General features: G+C 42.2%; 1 protein-coding gene across 12 annotated transcripts in view; it reads left to right on the plus strand.

Moving 5' to 3' along the window:
- SIPA1L1 (signal induced proliferation associated 1 like 1) overlaps positions 1–22944 on the plus strand; it is a 484222-nt gene that overhangs the window by 263849 nt on the left and 197429 nt on the right. For all 12 annotated transcript variants that reach the window (XR_004540063.1, XM_033951213.1, XM_033951214.1 and 9 more), the window contains one exon: positions 2842–2972. Coding sequence is in view for 11 of the 12 variants with exons in the window: in XM_033951213.1 (XP_033807104.1) it covers positions 2842–2972 (131 nt within the window). In the remaining variant the exon portion in view is untranslated. The remainder of the gene's footprint in view (positions 1–2841; positions 2973–22944) is intronic.

Raw genomic sequence — 22944 nt, forward strand, 5'->3', positions numbered from 1 at the left:
GTTCACAGGCTTCTTGCTCCTCCTCAAGCGCTCAAGCAGACTCGGGACAAACTCGATAGAGCCCCATTGCCGCGGCCTGGAGATTCTCAGTGCCCAGGAAGATGCAGGGCCTGACAGAGAAGAACACGAGTGGAAAGCGAAGGCTTCCAAGGCAAATAAGGGAAAAAGAATAAACAATATTAAGATCGAATAAAGAAGAAGAGAGCAGGAAGAGAATCAAAAACAGAGGAAAAAATTGTATGAAATAAAAATAAAATAAATAAAAACAAAAACAAATGTAAGAAGAAGAAAAAATAAACAAAAATAAACCAGGGGTAAATTTAAATCAGTTAATTAAGCAGCTTGGGAGATCTCTGCATGGTTGGCTCAATCACCAGTGACAGGTCCTGAAGCAGCCGAAGGCAAGGAGGCAGACGCAGGATGGGCCCAATGGCCGAAGTTAGAAGGCCAAGGAGAGAAGGTGGGCTGTTTCAGGGCCCAACTGTCAGCTGTTTCCATCAGGGCTGACTCATCGGCTGTATGCTGCATTTGAATCCAACACCCTCGTCTCCGGCTCCGTCAGCTGCAGGCGCCGGCCGCTCCCCATCTCTGGTCTTCATGGCAACACTGAAAGACTGCACCCTCGACAGTATGCAGGATGCCTCTGCAAGCTGCCTCCTCCATCGACACACACCCTCCAAGCTGCTCACGATGCGTCGCTCTCAACCTGGCAAGCCAAATGTCAATCTCCCCATCGCTGACCTCCATCAAATTGGCACACTTTCCAATACCACTCCCCAGCCGCACGCTTCTACCGGCCAGTTAGTAGCTGCCTGTCTCCACACGCCCTTTAACCCAATGGAGCCTCAGTCCACGAGGGAGACCAGCATGCTGCTACTGCGTGCAGCCCCACCGAAAACGTCACAGTTTTGTAAGATTGAAAGATATCGGGGGGGGGAGGGTTTACATTCACTCCATAAGGCGCACCGACATTTCTACCCACTTTGAGGGGGGGGGGGAGCGTGTCTTATGGAGAGGAAAATACGGTAATTTTCTAATTGTGTGCACACAAAAAGTGTACATGCATGCTTTTCCATGTGTAGTCATTAGAGTTTCAAGTTTTTATTAAAATTTTGATGTATCGCAATATCATTAATTCAAAGCGATTTACAATTAAAACAGGGTCTTAATTATTAACTAAAACCAACATACATGGACATGACATACCAGTACATAAGGGAAGTAGGGACAACTACAATAAGTATAGTAAAGGATACATAAAAGGAAAATACAAACTGAGGGTAAGAAATTTTTAAAAGTATTGATAAAAGTATAATAGAAAATTAAGAACTTTAAAAAAAAAAAAAAATTTAATTCAATTTCTCAGAGCCTAAGACAGAGGACAAGTGAGTTTAAGCAACGAATGGGATCAAAAGAGACTCCGATGATTAGGACTCAAAAGCATCCTTGTACAGCCAGCATTTTAGCAGTCCTTTAAATTTACTTAGCAATTTTTCTTCCTTAATAAATCATGGTAAGGAATTCCATATTCTGGGCGCTGTAACCGCAAAGATCGTATCTTGTCTTGTATTTATTATACTAAGTGGTGGAATTACTAGAAGATTTTTGTCCTCTGATCTCAAACTTCTAGTAGGAATATATGGAATGATGGAGCTTTAGTTGTTAATATATTGAATGTTAATATTGATAATTTGTAGGAGATTCTGTGAACAATTGGAAGCCAATGGGCTTCCTTAAGAAGAGGTGTCACATGATCAAATTTTTTCTTATTCGTTATAATCTTAATTGAGGTGTTTTGAATTAATTGTAATTGAAGGATTTCTTTAAGAGCTACTCCTTTATAGAGTGAGTTGCAATAGTCTATCTTTGAAATGATCAGCGAGTGTACAAGGATATTCAGTGATGATGAGTCCAAAAAGGGGAGATTCAAAACTAAAGTATGTATGTACTTCTACTTGAAAATCACCCCAGTGAATTTGTAGTTGCATTTACACCTGCTCTTTTAACATGTACAAATTTTCTGGATAAATTTATGTGCATGCAGCTAAATTTTCACCAATGTGTCCCTGAGACTGCTTCCACTCAGTTCTGCTAAACTTACACATTTACCAGTGGCGTAGCTGTGGGTGGTCCCAAGTAGGTCTTAGCCCACCCACTTTGGGCTCAGGTTCACCCAGATTTCTCACACCCTTGTTATGGTTGGTGGGGATCCCCCAAAGCCCCACCTGCAGAGGTCCTCCGGTAGCAAGAGCAGCTCTCTTTCCTTCTTGCTCCAGCCAGAGCCACAGTCTACAGCTGTTATTGCACTGGTCTTCTCCTGCCACACTTGTTCAGTTTTTGCGCATGCATGAAAACCGAGCATGGGGGAGGGGGAGGGGGTGAGGGCAGGGCAGGGGTAGCACATGAACAGTTCTATTGGCTGGAGCAAGTAGGAAAGAGAACTCTTCTTGCTGCCGGAGGACCTCTGCAACTGATGGGGCTTGGAAATCTCCATCAACTCATGTATTGAAAGTTGATACAGAGGTGTGGTTTTGGTGGGGGAGATGTGGGGATTACATATGTCCACTCAGTTGGCCCATTGACCCATCTGAAATTTGAGGTTTGGCTACTGAGTTATGTAAAAGTTGAATGTGCAAATGTTTATAAGCATGGTGGGCACACGTTTAGAAAAGCATATTTCTTTAGTTAAAGAATTTCTCTTGAAAATTATATTCTTGGTGGTTCTTGTGTTCTAATTAAATTTATCAATTGCTTCAATAAAGAAAATATTAATTACATAAAAAAGGTGTATACATATTTGTATATATAAAGCACTAAGGGTTGTTGGTTCTTGTTTTGAAGAACATTGGAACTATTTTGGAGCAGATGAAAACCTGGGTCCAGTAGCTGTGAGCATTCGTAGAGAAAAATTAGATGACACAAAAGAAAACGTTCCTCAGTATAATTACCGCACCATTTTAAGAACCAGTGAGGTAAGTAGCATAAGAGCACATATAAATGATCAAGTTTAAGTGGTGTATTAGGGCATAGATTGAAAGTGTTAATGGCAAACTTTCTTTGTAAATTATAACTATTCAAGGTATGAAATTCTACTACCGTGTTTCCCCGAAAATAAGACACTGTCTTAAATTAATTTTGGATCAAGAAAACGCACTAGGGCTTATTTTCAGGGGATGTCTTATTTATTTTATTTTTGTGTAAAATGATCATCTCTCACCCATCCCCTTGTGCAGCATCTTTCTATCCCTCCCTCCCATCCCCTTCCGTGCAGCAGAATCCTGAAAGTAATTTCATTGTTTTTCGTTAGATCTAATCTAAGCATTGTTCTTATATGCCACATCTTCCCTATAAAATAGAGCTTTAAATGGTTAACAAATAAACAAATTACAGATCATCCTTAAACAAACTGAATTTCAGATGTCATAACATTTCTGAAATAAAAAAGTCTTGAAATCATTGTAGAACAGATAATACGAAGCCATTCCCCCTGTGCGGCAGAACCCCGATGACTTTGCCAACCCATCCTCATGCGCAGCATATTTCCATCTCTCCCTCCCATCCCCTCGTTCATCAGAACCCCAATGACCCTTCCACCGCGAGGTCAACATACCTCCGTTCCAAACAGCAGCTGTGGCAGCACTGAAAAGGCTGCATTGCGGCCTTCCCCGCTGGGGCCTTCTCTGTGCCGAGCAGGAGTTCCAAAACACGCTCCTGCTTGTTACCGCTGAGTGGCAGAAGAAAGCCGATTCCGTGGGTGAAGAGCCTGACAGGGTTTGAGAGGGAAGGGGGCTGGGGCAGTGCTCGCTGCTGCTGAGCGGCAGAAGAAAGCTGATCCCGCAGGTGAAGAGCCTGATGGGGACTGGGGCATTGTTCGTTGCCGCTGAGTGGCAGAAGAAAGCTAATCCCATGGGTGAAGAGCCTGACAGGGGTTGGGAGGGAAGGGGGCTGGGGCAGTGCTTATTGCCGCTGAGCGGCAGAAGAGAGCCGATCCTGCAGGTGAAGAGCCTGATAGGGGAGGGAGGGAAGGAGGCTGGGTGCAGAGCCTGAGTAGGTGGGGGGGGGCTTGTTGCAGAGCCTGACAGGGGAGAGGGCTAGGTGCATTGCCTGACAGGTGGGGAGGGAATGGAGCTGGATGCAGAGCCTGACAGGGAGAGGCTAGGTGCAGGAGGTAGGGAGTTAGAAGTTGGGAAGACAGGGATGCTCAGGGGATTGGGAAGACAGATACTGCACATGCTGGGAGAGGGTTGGGAAGTCAAATGCAGGGGCTTGGGGGTAGGAAAGGAGGAAAAGAGGGGAGGGGGCTAATGCAGTGCCTGACAGAGGGAGGAGGGAAGGGGGCTGGGTGAAGAGCCTGACGGAAGGGAGGGAAGGAGGCTGGGTGCAGAACCTGACAAGGAGAGGCTGGGAGTAGGGAGTGGGAAGACAGGGAGGAGAAATGCTCAGGAGGTTGGGAAGACACATACTGGGAGAGGGTTGGGAAGAATAAATGCAGGAGCTGGTGGGGGGGGGGTAGGAAAGGCGGAAAAGAGAAATGCTGCACTGGTGGAGTAGTGGGAAGGATGAGAAAGAAATGCTTCCAGTGGGAGAGGGAAAAGGAATGGAGAATTGTTGGACATAGGTGTTTGGCATGAGAGGGAAAGAGAGATGATGTATATGGGAAAAGGAAGAAAGAGAGAGAATTGTTGGACATGATAGTGGTGGAGAGGAAGGAGGGAGAAATATTACACTGGGTGGGAGAAGAGATGACCCAAAGAAGGGAGAGATGTCAGACCACTGGAATGGCAAGGAGAGAGAGAGAGATGCCAGACCACAGAATGGAAGGGAAGGAGGGGAGAGAGAGATGCCAGACCATGGGAGAGGAGAGAGATTCCAGGCTATGGGAAGGAGAGGAGAAAGATGCCAGACCATATGAGGGGGGAAGGGGGAAGACAGGGATGTCTGACCATGGAAGAGGGATTAGATGGTGCATAGGAATGGAGGGGAAGGGGTGACAGAGGGAGGAGATGGTGCACAGCAATGGGGTGCGACAGGGAAAAGTTAAGAAGAAATGCATCTTATGGATAGATGAGAGTAGGGGAGAAGAAAGAGGGAGGAGATGGTACACATGGATAGATGGGAAGGAAAAGCATTGAAAAGTAGATTTTAAGAAGAAAGCAGAAAAATGGAAGAATGTTAAAAGTTAACGATGGATGTATGGCAGAAAGTGAAAGAAAGAAAAACAGCCCTGGATACACAGTTAAGAGCACAGACAGAAGGAAGTTCAGCTGAGACTGGGAAAGATAGTTTGAAAACCAAAATCACTAGACAACAAAGGTAGGGGAAATGATTTTATTTTCAATTTAGTGATTGAATTTTGGGAATTTATATCTGCTTTCTATATTTTGCACTGTTCAGGAAGAAATGCATTTGTTTCTATTTCTCTGGGGTTGTACTGCATGCAGTCTTGAATCTTAGGATTTCATTTAGATATATTAGTACTTTTAGTTTGTGGTCCTGTATGTGCATACGGGTTATCTGTGTTCTGCATGTGTGACCAGTGTGCTTTGCGCAGTTTAACTTTGTGGTTAAACATTATGTATTGTTAATGAGATTATATTGTGTGTATATATGAAAAATGAATGGAAAAAATGTTATTACAATTAGTACTATTATGGGGGTGGGGTCTGGGGTGGAGCTTGTGGGCTCCCCAAACAAAAAAGCGTTCCGCTGCCTATGGCGCTATATGTTGGAGAATTTGAAAGTTTCAGCTCATGCTTTACCACTACTCTCAAAAGAGTTCTATTTGCTTTCATATCAAAAGAGAACAGTACAGGGGACTGATCTCCCTTCTTCCTATCTCCCATGATAGTTTGGATTTAACAACTTTTTTGCAATCCTCTACCCAAGAAGCACTTTGATGCTAACACTTTATGCCACCTCTCCCCCCTGCAATCTGTGCAAAACTCTGCTGCATGACTCATCTTCTACCAACCTCATGTCACCCCTCTTCTTAAATCACTTCACTGGCTCCCTATCTGCCTTCACATACATTTCATGCTCCTATTGCTGAACTACAAGAGTGTAAATTCTGCTGCCCCTAAATATCGCTCCTCTGTTCTCTCTCCTTATACACCTACCAGAGAACTCCATTCCTTAGATAAGCTGCTCTTAGCTATACCCTTCTCCACTGCCAAGTATACACTTCATTCCTTTCATGTAGCTGCCCCCTATGCCTGGAATAAACTACCTGAGTTTGTCTGCCACATCCCTTCCCTTCCCTTGTTTAAAAGCAGACTGAAAACCCACCTTTTTATATAGCCTTCAATCCTTAACCCTGCTCCCCACTGCACTCCAACCTAGCCAACAGATTGTCCATTTCCCCTAACTCTATTCCCACCCTGGCATCTTGTTTGTCTGTCTTGTCTAGTTAGATTGTAAACTCCTTTGAGCAGAGACTGTCTTCTTTGTGACTCTGTACAGCACTGCATACGTCTGGTAGTGCTTTAGAAATAATTAATATGAGGGTCATGTCGTAAATAATGCACACTATTTTTTTAAATTTACATATTTTATTTTTTTTTTTCAAGTATTTTTTTACAATCCTTCAATATAATCTCCCTGCTGTGCAATGACCGAGCCCCAGCGTCTGGGAAGCTTCATTATTACATCCAAGACACTTTTTTTGTTCAGTTGCTGAATGGCTCGGGTACCAGCGGATAAAAGCTCTTCCAGAGATGCTAAATGATGTCCATGCATAAGTTGTTTCAACTTTGGAAAAAGGTCGAAGTCTGGTCGACTCTTGTCTAGACTAGGGAGCATGTGGTAACACCTCCCATATTTGTGTAGTTTTTCAATGACAAACTCAATTAAAAGTCAAACAAATGATGATTTTTGCTTATGATTATGAAGGCATCATCATCACAGACAAAGTTCCATGTGGAAGAAGTGTCACAGCAGTGTATTATCGTGATTAATTTGCAAACAATGCACAGAAAAATGCACAAAACCCAACCTCAATTGCTCTTGGCTGGACCACTCATTCTTCACAACAACACTCACCCGCACATAGGGAATGTCATCATTGAAAAACTACGCAAATACGGCTGGGAGATGTTACCTCAAACTCCCTACAGTCTAGACATGAGTCCACCAGACTTTGACCTTTTTTCAAAGTTGAAACAACCTATGCATGGACATCATTTAAGCATCTCTGAAAGAGCTTTTTTCTGCTGGTACCCCAGCCATTCGGCAACTGAACAAAAACGGTGTCTTGGATGTAATAATGAAGCTTTCCGGACGTTGGGACTCGGTCATTGCAAAGCGGGGAGATTATATTGAAGGATTGTAAAGAAATACTTGGAAAAAAACCCAAAAAAAACATGTAATTAAAAAAAAAAAAAAATAGAGTGCATTATTTATGAAATGACCCTCGTATTAGTAGTACTTAAAGTTCAGGTTTTCCCAGGTGTGGCAAAACTGACTCAGAAGCACAGTTTTTGTTTATTAGCCCCAGGGTCTTGGCCCTAATAGTCTTATTCTTTATGAAGTTTCCTTGCAAATATCATAAAATATTAATCTCAACTTTACATCTTCCAGTCCCCTCAATTCACGTTATTTCTGATTAATAAAATAGTTTCAGCTGGATAAGAACCTGTGTCTGCTGCAGTGGGATCATAGCTGATGGATTAGCTTTCAATTGGAGAAAATATTGTCAAGCTCTAGTCTTTCTTTTGATGAAATATTTTTGTTCCCAAGTTCTCGTTTGACCTCCAGGAAATTATTCAAACCTTTCTTAAAACTAGTTATATTAACCAATTGTTGAACACCTATATTCCAGGATTTGACAGTTTCATCAGAAAAAACATTCACATTTAAATTATTAAGTAGCTGAGAAATGCCAAAGGCAAAAACCTCAGAATCTACTGTGTCAGAATTAAATACTTTTTTTTTTTTTTCATATGAATGCCATCCAACCTATTCCAAATCAAAAGATTAAATGTGATTAGATAGTGGTCAGTCCAAGGGATTGGCAAGCTAACACAACGGAAAGAATCAGAATATTATAAAAGTCTGCCCAAAACAAACACTAAGCTGAAGACATATCCAGAAGAGTATATAGGGAACCCAACTATCTGGATAATACCTAAATCAGATGGTTCATAGTCAGTCGCGTGCGACAATGGAGGGCAGACAATTCAGCGCAAGACACCAGCGCGCCATGGGAAAACTTAGTTTTAAAGAGCTCTGAAGCGGGGTGTGAGTGGGGAACCCCTCCACTTTATTGCATAGTATTCGCGCTACTGTTGGGGGGATGGATTTGGGGGGTTGGAACCCTCCATCATAGAGAAAATGGAACGTTTTCCAATTTTTTTCAGGAAAAGTTCAGTTTTCTCTATAATTTGGGAGGTTGCAAAATGCAAAGTGATGCACCTGGGCAGGAAAAACAAGGAGCACCAGTATACCTTATTTGATGCAACTTTGGGCAAAAGCGAACAAGAAAGGGACCTGGGGGTATTGATAGACAGGACCCTGAAGCTGTCGGCTTAATGCACAGCGGCGGCAAAAAAAGCAAACAGGATGTTGGGCATGATAAAGAAGGGTATCATGAGTAGATCTGAGGATGTAATAATGCCGTTATACAGAACGATGGTAAGACCACACTTGGAATACTGTGTCCAACATTGATCTCCCTATCTAAAGAAGGATATAATACTACTGGAGAGGGTGCAGAGGTGAGCGACGAAGCCAGTAAAAGATATGGAGAATTTGAGCTACAAAGATCGCCTCAGAAAACTGGGACTTTTCACCCTCGAGAAGAGGAGACTGCGAGGGGATCTGATCGAGACTTTTAAAATACTGAAAGTATTCGACAAAATAGAACAGGAAACACCTTTATTCACATTGTCAAAGGTGACTCGGACAAGAGGTCATGGACTGAAGCTGTGGGGAGACAGGGCCAGGACAAATGTCAGAAAGTTCTGCTTCACACAGCGAGTGGCGAATGCCTGGAACGCTCTCCCGGAAGAGGTTGTGGAGGAAACCACCATTCCAGGATTTAAGGGCAAGTTGGATGCATATCTTCTTGAAAGACACATTGAGTAACTAAGGTATTCGCCAGGGTAGACCTGGCTGGGCCTCCGCGTGTGCGGATCGACGGACTAGATGGACCCATGGTCTGATCCGGTGCAGGCATTTCTTATGTTCTTATGTTGAACCCCCCCACACACACACACACCTCCCCCAACGGCAGCGCGAACAGTATGCAGTAAAGTGGGGGGGGGGGGTTTCCCCCTATACACACCCCGTCAGAGCTCTTTAAAAACTAAGTTTTCCCGTGGCGTGCTTGTGTCTTGCGCCAAATTGTCAGTGCTAGATTGTTGGCGCGCTGGTGTCTGGCGCACGATTGTCCCATCACCAATCAGACAATACTACAAAATATAGCAGAAGGATAAACATAAAGGAATCCTGTTTGGAAGGCATGGAGCCAAACAAGTTTAGTGGTGATTAAATGGTGACACTAGTAATTGAGAAGCAAGCCAGTGCTGGGCAGATTGTGAATGACTAGATAGGCCAACGCCAGGCAGACTTCTGTGATGTGTGCCCTGAAAATGGCAAGGGAAAATCGATTATGTATATGTAGTATCACATCATACCTTATGTGTTTGTTTTGTTGGACAGATTTGTTGGTCTTTATCTTCCATCATCTAATATGTTAATATATGTATTGTGTTAATATGTTAAGGAAATGGAGACCGTGTGGCATAGTGAGGGGAATGGTTCAAGAAGGCAGTTTGATTCTCATTACCTTTCTTTTATGCATAATCAATTTTTATTTTCAAAAATGAAATCCAGCCTACAAATACAATCAACCATAGAATAAAACCAAAGACAACCAGAATACAACGATACAGCTCGAACACCCATCCCTCCCCCCCCAATCCCCACCCCAGAACTGGATGCAAAGCATATACCAGAAAGGAGTAGACTTGGACTCTGATAGCCCACTACCAAGGCATGAAACCCCAGTCTCCACAGTCCCCCAAAGCCACAGTGTAAAATAAAAGCAAAAAAAAAAAAAAGGGGGGGGGGAATAGGGTCTCATTACCCTTCTTAAAGATATCACATGCCTTTTGAACAGTAATCTCTCATGTATTGCTTTTAATTCCATTTCAAAATTCCCTGCCCAACTGTGGGATCTATTTTTGCTGCGAAAAATATAGCTTCATATAAATAGACATACTTACTCTATTTTCCAAAGAAAACCTGATTACTGCCAGGCTGAATTTTATATCTGTACATCAGAATTCAAATGCAGATCAATACACAAGTATGACTCTTTCCTACTGTACTTAAAAATTAAAGCAATAAAACGGTACATTTACCTTTCTGATTGAGTGATGTTCAAACTTGGCATTCAGCACCAGTAACCACTTTGTTTTTGAGACTTTAGATAATCGGATGCTAATACCAAATTTAAAAAACAAACAAACATTTTTTCGTTGAGTGCATATTTAGAAATGTTGAAATCAATCAAAAATTAAGATTGACGTGACTAATTGGACTTTGTGAGCTACAAGAAAGTACATAGTCTTTTTCTCCAGGTCACCAAATCTCTCCTCATACATCTTATGGTGCAAACCCCATTCTATTTTTGTCACTTTTCTGTGAACTGTTTCAAGTTTCATTAGACAAAAGAGAGGGAAACAAACTAGTTAAAAAGTGTACACTAGGGTGGTCCATGCAAAAAAAAAAAAAATAAAAATCAATCAACCTTGTCAAATCTTGTCTCCACAAGGCTTATTTTTGTTCACTTGGTATGTCTTACTCATGTGTAAAATTTCAACGTGATTATACAATATTTAGTAGTCACCCCAGCATGCATTGTTTGCTTGTGTGTTGTGTATGTAGGTGATTGTGCTTAATTAGTTTGTATGGTGTTGTCTAGTTTGTGGTCTGCATCCGAAAACTGACTCCTTGAGAAGTTAGTCTGTCAGTTGTCGACTGCTAGACTGCCATGACAAAACGTATCTTTATTGTAACCCATGTACTGACTAAATGTATCTTTATGGTAATCCACCTGTATCCCTTACACTGACAAAATGCACCTTGATAGTAAACCACTTGTATTGTAACCCACTTGCATCCCATGTACTGACAAAATATATCTTTACTGTAACCCACTTGTATCCCATGTACTGACAAAATGAATCTTTAATGTAAACCACTTGCATCCCATGTACTGTCAAATGTATCTTTATTGTAAACCGTTTCTATCCCATGTACTGTCAAATGTATCTTTATTGTAAACCGCTTCGAACTTCACGGTATATAAGCGGTATATAAGAAATAAATTATTATTATTATGTGGGCTGGATGTTCTTCGATGGGTCAATTTTCATCACTATGACAAAAGAAAACCTTTACCGGAAAGCTATAAATTGGTGTGAGTCAGCGATGGTAGTATGGGATCGATCCAGGATACCAACATAACACATAGATTCTTGCGTTAGGAAGTTGAAGAAACTACGTGAAGAGCAATTGTCCCTAAAGAAACACAAAACTCGTCAACAAGAAGGTGATAAACAGATTAAAGAAATCTTTAAAAGTGAACTCAGTTTGATATTTCAAAAAAAGACATTATGACTAAAATTAAAAATGGAGAACACATTTTCTTGCTGTATTGTGTGGAGTTGACTTTCAAACAACTGCAAAAAAATAAAAAAATAATGCAGAAAGAGGCAGCGTGTGAAAAAGAAAATCATGACAAAAGCAAGTTATGAGGAAAGATAGACCAAAGCAGAGGTACTCATATAACATCTGAATTTTCTTCAATATCATCTGGCAGTCTGAAAGTGAAGATGAATTATCAGCCTATGAAATCAGTGTTTACTGAGGTTGCCAGTACTGCATCATTGACAAAAACACCTAAGAATATCTTGACATCTCCTGTGGTTGTTGGTTTCTGTCTGAGCACCTAGCAGCACTTGTCTTTTTTTATGACGAATCGTACCAGGAACAAAGCTACGAATGGTGCAAAACTTACAGCGCTCATCATTGCCAGACATTTCACAACGTCTCATGTGTACAGATGAAACTGAACCTGTGACCTTTGAAAGTCTTGTAACACACAGAACACAACCATTTTTTGATCTCTTGATTGATGGAGGATCAATAAAAGTGAAAATATTCCTGAAGAAACATCCCACAGAGTGGACTGACAACCCAGTTTTCAAGGAACTTTGAAATCGGGCATCCAAACTGACTGTTAATGATGCAACAGAACGAGGGATAAGCCTCACCAAAAAATACAATACTTTGACAAAAGATAAACAGAAGCAATTTGTTCTTTGGCTAGTGGCCAGCTACCGAAAGAGATTTCCTTCTGCATCAAAAGTGACTCTTATGTCATAGACCGTTGATTATTTGTCAAGTGTACAAGAATTACAATATACTGTACTATTAAGCTTAGCAGTAGTTTAAAAAAAAAAAAACAACAGCAGCAAAGTGGGGTGACCCCTAAACTTTGTTTAAGTAAAATTGTGTTTTAGGGTAGCACTGATAGAACCTGCAGTTTTGTTTAAAATACTGTGTTTTAGGTGGTATAGAGCCTATATTTCTGACTCACTAGTTTTTAGCCATTGTGTCTGATTAGGTGGAGAAGGGAGGGGCTCTGTTTTACTTTTAAGGATAATTGCATTATCTTTGGGACATTGCTGAAACAAGGCTGCCCTGTGAACTTCTAAAAGCTAAGTTACTCAGATTTTCATATTTCAGCATTTCATATTTCAGCTTTTCACTGGTTTTCAGCATTATATCTGCTTAATTTCTCTTCTCCTCCCTGTTTCTTACTAAAAAAATATAAAAAAGCACAAAAAATCCTTCTCTTTCCTCTGTTAAATCTTATTTCCTCTTCCTGCAGTTTTGTTTAAAATACTGTGTTTTAGGTGGTATAGAGCCTATATTTCTGGTGCCTGTGGCTCAGGGTGACTAAAGTAGGGAAAATCCTGTTATAAATCCTGTGTTTTAGGGTAGCACTGATAGAACCTGCAGTTTTGTTTAAAATACTGTGTTTTAGGTGGTATAGAGCCTATATTTCTGGTGCCTGTGGCTCAGGGTGACTAAAGTAGGGAAAATCCTGTTATAAATCCTGTGTTTTAGGGTAGCACTGATAGAACCTGCAGTTTTGTTTAAAATACTGTGTTTTAGGTGGTATAGAGCCTATATTTCTGACTCACTAGTTTTTAGCCATTGTGTCTGATTAGGTGGAGAAGGGAGGGGCTCTGTTTTACTTCTAAGGTTAATTGCATTATCTTTGGGACATTGCTGAAACAAGGCTGCCCTGTGAACTTCTAAAAGCTAAGTTACTCAGATTTTCATATTTCAGCATTTCATATTTCAGCTTTTCACTGGTTTTCAGCATTATATCTGCTTAATTTCTCTTCTCCTCCCTGTTTCTTACTAAAAAAAAATATAAAAAAAGCACAAAAAAATCCTTCTCTTTCCTCTGTTAAATCTTATTTCCTCTTCCTGCAGCTTTGTTTAAAATACTGTGTTTTAGGTGGTATAGAGCCTATATTTCTGGTGCCTGTGGCTCAGGGTGACTAAAGTAGGGAAAATCCTGTTATAAATCCTGTGTTTTAGGGTAGCACTGATAGAACCTGCAGTTTTGTTTAAAATACTGTGTTTTAGGTGGTATAGAGCCTATATTTCTGCCTTACTAGTAGTCTTACTTATAGTCCCACCAACCCCAGGGACCACTATTCATATATAGAGACCCATATAATCAGGACTACTCAAATCAAGTCACTTCACAACCAATCAAGATGACCTTTATTCTATGCAATCACTGTGGTGCTTTAATTCCAAGACATACTATTTGGAGGCTTAAGGCTTGCCCCATCTGTCTTCAACTTGCCAGTATTAAGGAGGAGCTCTGTAAACTTAAACAGGAATTGAATACAATTAAAGCAGCTTCCATCACTCCACAAAATCATACCAACTTACCACCTCTACCTCAAAGAATAAAACAACCCAGGAACAAATGGGTCACAGTAGGCTCAGGAAGATTGCGACATGTAACACAGAAACATCCACCTTCACTAATATTACCTCTACAGAATTCCTTCGCTCCACTAGTGCACTGCGATACTCAGGAAAACAGAAGGGAGGTGGGACTGGAACCAATGAAAGAAACTCAAGAGAACAAGAGCACCCTAAGTACAAATAAAAAAGCCAAAAACAGAAAACTATTACTGTTGGGAGATTCCATCATCAGAGGCATTAACCTTGGAACACAGGGCGAGGAGTCCAAAATAGTGAAATGTCTTCCAGGATCCTCAGCTACCAGGAGTTCCAGGCAAATACTGACTATAATTAAGGAAGAAACTAAGGATTTTAACACTGATGTTGTTATCCATCTGGGAACAAATGACCTGGCCAACAACTCCACACTTGCAGCACAGAAAGCTTTTCGGGAGCTTGGTGAGGGCGTGAAACCTTTTGTAAAGACTTTAGCTTTTTCTGAAATACTGCCTGCATATGGAAAAGGAGAGCAAAGAATGAAAAACACAGAGGACTTTAATAGATGGCTCAGAGCCTGGTGTCATCAAGAAGACTTCAGGTACATAGGAGGATGGGGAAATACATGGAAGGACAAGAAGCTATATTGCACTGATGGGCTACATATTACTACAGCAGGAAAAAGAAACCTTGCAGAGAAATTTAGACAATATTTTTCTAGGCATTTAAACTAGAAGGTGGGGGTGGTGTATGTAGAGACCACCCCCGGCAAAAGAAAAGATGTGATAGTAGTAAAGGCTGCAACAAAAGCAATATCAGCAACTCATTTCTTAGTATTGCAGCGGAAAGTGAAACGACACAAAAATCCATACGAAAAAGGAGATTATCGCTGAAAAATAGCTGGAAAGCGATGACCACAAATGCTCGCAGTCTAAGCAACAAAGTTCATGATCTGCAAGCCCTGATATTAGAGGCAGATCTAGATATTGTTGCTATCACAGAGACATGGTTCAGTGAATCACATGGATGGGATGCAAACATACCGGGATATAATCTTTTTAGGAAGGACAGAGATGGTCATAAAGGTGGAGGAGTAGCTCTCTATGTAAAGATCAATATCCAAGCGACCGAAATGCAAGGGACCTGGGGAGAGGAAGAAGCGATATGGATTGCTCTGAAAAGAGAAGATGGAACTTCTATCTACGTGGGTGTAGTCTACAGACCTCCGACTCAATCGCAGCAAATTGATAAGGATCTGATTGTGGATATCCAAAAGTTTGGAAGGAAAGAGGAGGTTCTGCTGTTGGGAGATTTCAACCTGCCGGATGCGGACTGGAATGTTCCGACTGCGGAATCGGAAAGAAGTAGGGAGATTGTGGATGCCTTTCAAGAGGCTCTGCTCAGACAAATGGTGACGGAACCCACAAGGGAAAAAGCGATATTGGATCTGGTCCTCACAAATGGAGAGAGTATATCTAATGTTCGAGTGGGTGCTCACCTGGGTAGTAGCGATCATCAAACGGTTTGGTTTGATATAACGGCTAAAGTGGAGAGCGGCCGCACGATACTTAAAGTCCTAGATTTCAAACGTACGGACTTTAATGCAATGGGAAAGTACCTGAAGAAAGAGCTGTTAGGATGGGAGGACATAAGAGAAGTGGAAAGACAGTGGTCTAAGCTGAAAGGAGCGATAAAAATGGCTACGGACCTTTATGTGAAGAAAATCAATAAAAACAAGAGAAAAAGGAAGCCGATATGGTTCTCCAACCTAGTGGCTGAGAAAATAAAGGCGAAAGAGTTGGCGTTCATGAAATATAAAAAAACCCAAGAAGAGGAGAGCAGAAAGGACTACAGGGTGAAACTGAAAGAAGCCAAGAGAGAGATACGTTTAGCGAAGGCACAGGCGGAAGAACAAATGGCTAAAAATGTCAAAAAGGGAGATAAAAATTTTTTCAGATATATTAGTGAAAGGAGGAAGATAAAAAATGGAATTGCTAGGCTAAAAGATGCTGGGAACAAATATGTGGAGAGTGATGAGGAGAAAGCAAATGTGCTAAACAAATACTTCTGTTCTGTGTTCACAGAAGAAAATCCTGGAGAAGGACCGAGATTGTCCGGCAAAGTTACACGAGAAAATGGAGTAGATTCTGCGCCGTTCACGGAGGAGGGTGTTTATGAGCAACTTGAAAAACTGAAGGTGGACAAAGCGATGGGACCAGACGGGATCCATCCCAGGATACTAAGGGAACTCAGAGAGGTTCTGGCGAGTCCTATTAAAGACTTGTTCAACAAATCTCTGGAGACGGGAGTGATTCCTGGGGATTGGAGGAGAGCGGATGTGGTCCCTATTCATAAAAGTGGTCACAGGGATGAAGCAGGAAACTACAGGCCGGTGAGCCTCACTTCAGTTGTTGGAAAAATAATGGAAGTGTTGCTGAAAGAAAGGATAGTGTATTTCCTTGAATCTAATGGGTTACAGGATCCGAGGCAACATGGCTTTACAAAAGGTAAATCGTGCCAAACGAACCTGATTGAATTTTTTGATTGGGTGACCAGAGAGCTGGATCAAGGACATATGCTAGATGTAATTTACTTGGATTTCAGCAAAGCCTTTGATACAGTTCCTCATAGGAGGCTGTTGAACAAACTTGAAGGGCTGAAGTTAGGACCCAAAGTGGTGAACTGGGTCAGAAACTGGCTATCGGACAGACGCCAGAGGGTGGTGGTTAATGGAAGTCGCTCGAAGGAAGGAAAGGTGACTAGTGGAGTCCCTCAGGGTTCGGTGCTGGGGCCAATCCTGTTCAATATGTATGTAAGTGACATTGCTGAAGGGCTAGAAGGAAAAGTGTGCCTTTTTGCAGATGATACCAAGATTTGTAACAGAGTAGACACCGAAGAGGGAGTGGAAAATATGAAAAAGGATCTGCAAAAGTTAGAGGAATGGTCTAATGCCTGGCAACTAAAATTCAATGCAAAGAAATGCAGAGTAATGCATTTGGGGATTAATAATAGGAAGGAACCGTATATGCTGGGAGGAGAGAAGCTGATATGCACGGACGGAGAGAGGGACCTTGGGGTGATAGTGTCCGAAGATCTAAAGGCGAAAAAACAGTGTGATAAGGCAGTGGCTGCTGCCAGAAGGATTCTGGGCTGTATAAAGAGAGGCGTAGTCAGTAGAAGGAAGAAGGTGTTGATGCCCCTGTACAGGTCATTGGTGAGGCCCCACTTGGAGTATTGTGTTCAGTTTTGGAGACCGTATCTGGCGAAAGACATAAGAAGACTTGAGGCGGTCCAGAGGAGGGCGACGAAAATGATAGGAGGCTTGCGCCAGAAGACGTATGAGGAGAGACTGGAAGACCTGAATATGTATACCCTAGAGGAAAGGAGAGACAGGGGAGATATGATTCAGACGTTCAAATACTTAAAGGGTATTAACGTAGAACAAAATCTTTTCCAGAGAAAGGAAAATGGTAAAACCAGAGGACATAATTTGAGGTTGAGGGGTGGTAGATTCAGGGGCAATGTTAGGAAATTCTACTTTACGGAGAGGGTGGTGGATGCCTGGAATGCGCTCCCGAGAGAGGTGGTGGAGAGTAAAACTGTGACTGAGTTCAAAGAAGCGTGGGATGAACACAGAGGATTTAGAATCAGAAAATAATATTAAATATTGAACTAGGCCAGTTACTGGGCAGACTTGCACGGTCTGTGTCTGTGTATGGCCGTTTGGTGGAGGATGGGCTGGGGAGGGCTTCAATGGCTGGGAGGGTGTAGATGGGCTGGAGTGGGTCTTGATGGAGATTTTGGCAGTTGGAACTCAGGCACAGTACCGGGTAGAGCTTTGGATTCTCGCCCAGAAATAGCTAAGAAGGAAAAAAAAAAAAAAAAAAATTTAAATTGAATCAGGTTGGGCAGACTGGATGGACCATTCGGGTCTTTATCTGCCGTCATCTACTATGTGTGTCTTTTATTTAAAGGAATAAAATTAGCCTTGTGGACAAATGAAATATGTTAATTTTTGGGACCACCCTAGTGTACACTTATGGTGTGGCAAACTGTTCATTTCACTGTCTTCCATTTGAAAACCAATTTATGTCTGTTAGGTACTGGGTGTGCCAAAACATGATCAAGTTGTCTTGATAGGGTGACAGATGCTGTATGAGGAGGGTATGTGTTTCTTTGTGCTTCTGTGTACAGACATACGAACAGTTGGAGCTTTCCCAGTAAGTTCTGTCAGTGGAGCAAAATAAGCCTATAAAAGAACTTATATAGCTAAACAGCCAAGAAAAAAAAATGAAAGGTTCCTATCGGTTTGTAAATGTTATGTACTAGTTTACAAATCTTCTAGAAAGGAAGTATCCCAAGGGAGAGCTAAGCAAAGGTGTTGACAAAAGTCTCTTAAAATTATTAGGATATTAATATATCTAACCCCTGGAAATTCATTCAGACACTTAAATAAAACTGATCACCTATAGAAAAAAAACCCTATACTTAGAATATAATCTGTCACATTCATTGTGAATGAGACCAATAAGTTAGCTTGCTCAACTTCTGCTTCAGTGGAAGTCTGAAGTGACTGGCTAGCCTGAAAACTGATCATAGTCAAATGTCTAGCTTGAATACTTTATTTAAGTTTGTGGTTGCTTGTAGTTGCATTTTTCTATGTAGGGGCCTTGTTGTGAATATGTTAGCTTTGGAATATATGCAGTGGCGTACCAAAAGGGGGGTGGGAGTACGCCCTGGGTGTACGCCCCAAGGGGGTGCACAGCCGGCCACCCTCCCTATTCTGCCGCTGCTCCGTCTAACCACCGCATCCCGGCACCAGCTCCCCCGCAGAGTCACTCTTTAACCCGGCCGGCAACATGACTTCAATCCATCGTGCGGCCTCACTGGTGGGCGAGTGAGCTAAGTCTCCTCTCATTGGCTGCCTTTGCCGACTCGCTGCGTGATAGGTGGAGGCAAAAGGTGAGGCGGGCTGGTGGGTGGGGAAAAAGTGCAGGGCCCACAAGACTTCATCTCCGGCGTCAATTCTAACATCGGAGAGAAAGTTCTGGGTCAGCCAATCACTATCTGGCTGGCCTGAAACTTCCTCCCCGTTAGAACTGATGCCGGAGGTGAAGTCTTGTGGGCCCGACGCTTGTACACGCCAGGCCTGGCTTAGGGAAGGTGCAGGGAGAAATCGGCTGCTGGCTTGGGGGTGGGGGTAGAGAAAAAATCGGGGAAGTGGAGAAATTGGCACAATGGCTTTGTGGGGGCTAGGGGGAGCGAGAAAGAAAGAGGAGGACCAGGGGGGGAGAGAGTGAAAGAAAGGCAAAAATAAAGAGGGGGGCCGGGGGAGAGAGAGAGAGAGAGAGAAATAAAGGCAGAAATAAAGAGGGGGGGCCAGAGGGAGAGAGAAAGAAAGGCAGAAATAAAGAGGGGGACCAGGGGGAGAGAAAAAGAAAGGCAGAAATAAAGAGGGGGGGCCAGGGGGAGAGAGAAAGAAAGGAAGAAATAAAGAGAGGGGGCCAGGGGAAGAGAGAAAGAAAGGCAGAAAGAAAGAGGGAGGGGGGAAGGAGGAGAAAGAAAGGCAGAAAGAAAAAAAATATTGGTTTTACAGAAGGACCAGAGACTCTTGAAATAACCAAAAAGGTAGGAAAAATAATTTTATTTTCAATTTAGTGATCAAAATGTGTCTGTTTTCAGAATTTATATCTGCTGTCTATATTTTGCACTATGGCCCCCTTTTACTAAACCTCAATAGCGTTTTTTAGCGCAGGGAGCCTATGAGCATCGAGAGCAGCGCGGGGTATTCAGCACAGCTCCCTGCATTAAAAACCACTATCGTGGTTTGGTAAAAAGGGCGGGGATATTTGTCTATTTTTGTATAGTTGTTGCTGAGGTGACATTGCATAGAGTCATCTGCCTTGACCTCTTTGAAAACCCCCCGAATATAAATGATAATTAACATTTTCTCTGCGTACAGTGTGCTTTGTGGTTTTTTATTTAATTTTATCATTTTGACTTGGTCATTTTAAAAGTAGCTCGCAAGCCCAAAAAATGTGGGCATCCCTGCTGTAAACAGTGGTGTCCGTCCCAGCTTATGCTCCCTCAGGTGGTTGTTTCACTTCTGGCCGGCTTCCCTGCTCAAAGCCACGGACGTCGGCTCCCTGCACAATCCGTGGCTGCGTTGGAAGTGTTCCTTCTGACGACACAACATCAGAGAGAAGGCTTCTGACGCAGCCGCAGATCTTGTGAGGTGTAGACGCCTGCTGCTTTGAGCAGGGGAACTGGCCAGACATGCTGGGCAGGGAAGAGATGTTGCTGCTGCACAGGCAAGGGGGAGAAATTTTGCGGCTGCACAGGGGAGGGGGGAGAAATGCTGCTGCTGTACAGGGAAGGGTGGAGAAATGCTGCTGCTGCACAGGGAAGGGGGGAGAAATGCTGCTGCTGCACAGGGAAGGGGATGAGAGAAATGCTGCTGCTGCAGCACCCAATTGGGGAGAGAGAGGGAAGGAGGGAGAAGGATGACAAGGGAGAGGAACCAGAGATGGCAAGTCCATGGGAGGGAGGGAAAGGAAAAAAAGGAGATACCAGACCATGGAGGAGGAGGAAGAGATGCCATGGCATGGGAGGAGGGAAGGGAAGGAGATAGAGCTACCACACCATGGTGTGGAGTGGGAAGGAAGGAAGGAAAGGAAAAAAGAAAGAGAGAGATGCCAAAGCATATGGGAGGGGGTGGAGACAGAAAAATGGAGAGGGGGTGAAGCTGAAATGAATCATGTGCAAAGGAGAGAAGGGACCCCGGATATACAGTTTATTGAAGGGACATAGAAAGAGGGAAGATGCCATATGGAAGAGAGAGAGGGTGGACAGTAGATGGAAGGGGCAGAGAGAGTGTGGGCAGTAGATGGAAGGGGTAGAGAGAGAGGTCAGAAGCTGGGTGGAAGGGGCAAAGAGGGCAGATGTTTCATGGAAGGGAGAGAGGACAAATGCTGTATAGAAAGAAGAGAGCAAAGAGAAGATGATTAAAGCAGAAATGACGAAAGGTAGAAATATTTTTTTGTTGCTTTACTTAGAATCAAGTAGTATTGTAACTGTATTGATAAAAGTTTATAAATAGGAAATGGAAATAAGGCAATTTTTTGGACTAAACCCCTTTCCTCAGGACAGGATAGCATAACAGAAGTATACTGTACTTTTCTGAAGAAAGATTTGGCCTCTGAAAGCTAATTGAAAAATGGATTAGTCCAATAAAATGGTATTTTCTTATTTCTCATTATTTGTTTTATTTTTATTTGTTAATTTGTAAAGTGGTGATTGTTATGTATCAGTTTTTTCAAATTTACATCTACTGTCTTTATATTTTGCACAGTATTAGGGGACACGTGTCACTGTTTTTGTGGTGTTGTGGTGTTGCATTGTATGCAGAGTCTGGTTTCTTGGCGGTTCAGTTTAACTTTTGTCTACATATTTCTATTTTTAGTTTGTGATTATTCCATATTGGGCGAGGGTGTATCTCTGTTCTGTGTGTATGAAAAAGACATAGTTTTCAGTTGGCATTGACTGCAGGATAAATTTACTGTGCGGGATCTGGCTTGTTTAGTTTTACAATGTATGTATTGGTGTTCTAGTGCTCACTGCAGTGTTTAAGATGCTGCCTTTTCCTAGGTACACTCTTGTTGTGCGATATGTGGATTGTTATTAAAAATCATATTTTTTATATAGCTGGGGGGGGAGGTATCAAAAAATGATGGGCCCCAGGTGTCACATATACTAGGTACGCCATTGGATATATGTATCATAGATCTTTGTATTATGTTTAGTGACTTACGAGATAGCTGATGGGGAAGAAGTCTTTATTGATTGGCTTACCATGACAACCCAAATTTTAACCTACGGTTTATATTTGAGACAACCTTTTCCCCCTTTTTTGGGAGGAAAAATGGATACCTTGATTTATATTCGGATCAGTTTATATTAGAGCATATATAGTACAATAACTATCTTAAGTTTAAATATTGTTTAAGAAACACTATCCCAAAATTACAAAGATTTCAGAAATATAAAAGATTTTATACCTTTACCCACACTCTGAATCACTCTGAAAATGAAAGTAAAAGTGCTACCACAACTCTAAAATGGCAGCAGTTTAAGTAGAATGCTGAACTACTGACTTAATCCCAGACTGAATCCCAAGATAGACATCCCTCCAGGTTTCATTTTAATTAATCTTACTTAATTGCATCTCTTCTGTATCTACTGTAAACCGCTTTGAACCTCACGGTATAGCGGTATACAAGAAATAAAATTATTATTATTATTATTATTAATCAAAATCTAAAGGGATTCATTTACAAAAAGGACCACCAGTCAATACTGAGATTTTCACCTGGTTCTAGACCAGAGGTGGGCAAACGTTTTGATTTGTGGGCCACAATGAGTTCTTAAATTTGATAAAGGGGCCGGATGATCGGGAGTGTGTGTGTGTGTGTGTGTGTGCCCTTCCATCCACTATCTGCCCTCTCTCCCTTCCATATGGTATCTGCCTTCTTTTTATACCCCTCTCCCCTTTCCATCCAGCCTGCGCCTCCTCTTGTTTTTACATGATTCATTCCAGCTTCACTGCCCTCTTCATTTTTATCTCTCCTACATCAGATCTAGCATCTTTGTCCCTCTCTCCTTATTCCTCTGCTGACCCCCTTCCCAGCATCAATCTCTCTCTACTTTCTCATTCCTCTGTCTTTCCCCTTTCCCTCATCTGATCTCTCCATTCCACCCTGACCCCTTCCCCTCCTCTCAGGCACATACTTCAAAGTGTACCCACTACTCACAGTGCCTCAAGCAGCCTCCTAAACAAAGCAGCAGACCTCTTTGGGGGTGTGTGCACAATACTTACAACCCCTTCCAGCCTTAAACCCTACTGGAGGTGAGGTGAGGTGAGATGAATGCCCTAGTGGTAGAGCTGCT

The sequence above is a fragment of the Geotrypetes seraphini genome, chromosome 7 (assembly GCF_902459505.1).
Source record: "Geotrypetes seraphini chromosome 7, aGeoSer1.1, whole genome shotgun sequence".
NCBI lineage: Eukaryota > Metazoa > Chordata > Amphibia > Gymnophiona > Dermophiidae > Geotrypetes > Geotrypetes seraphini.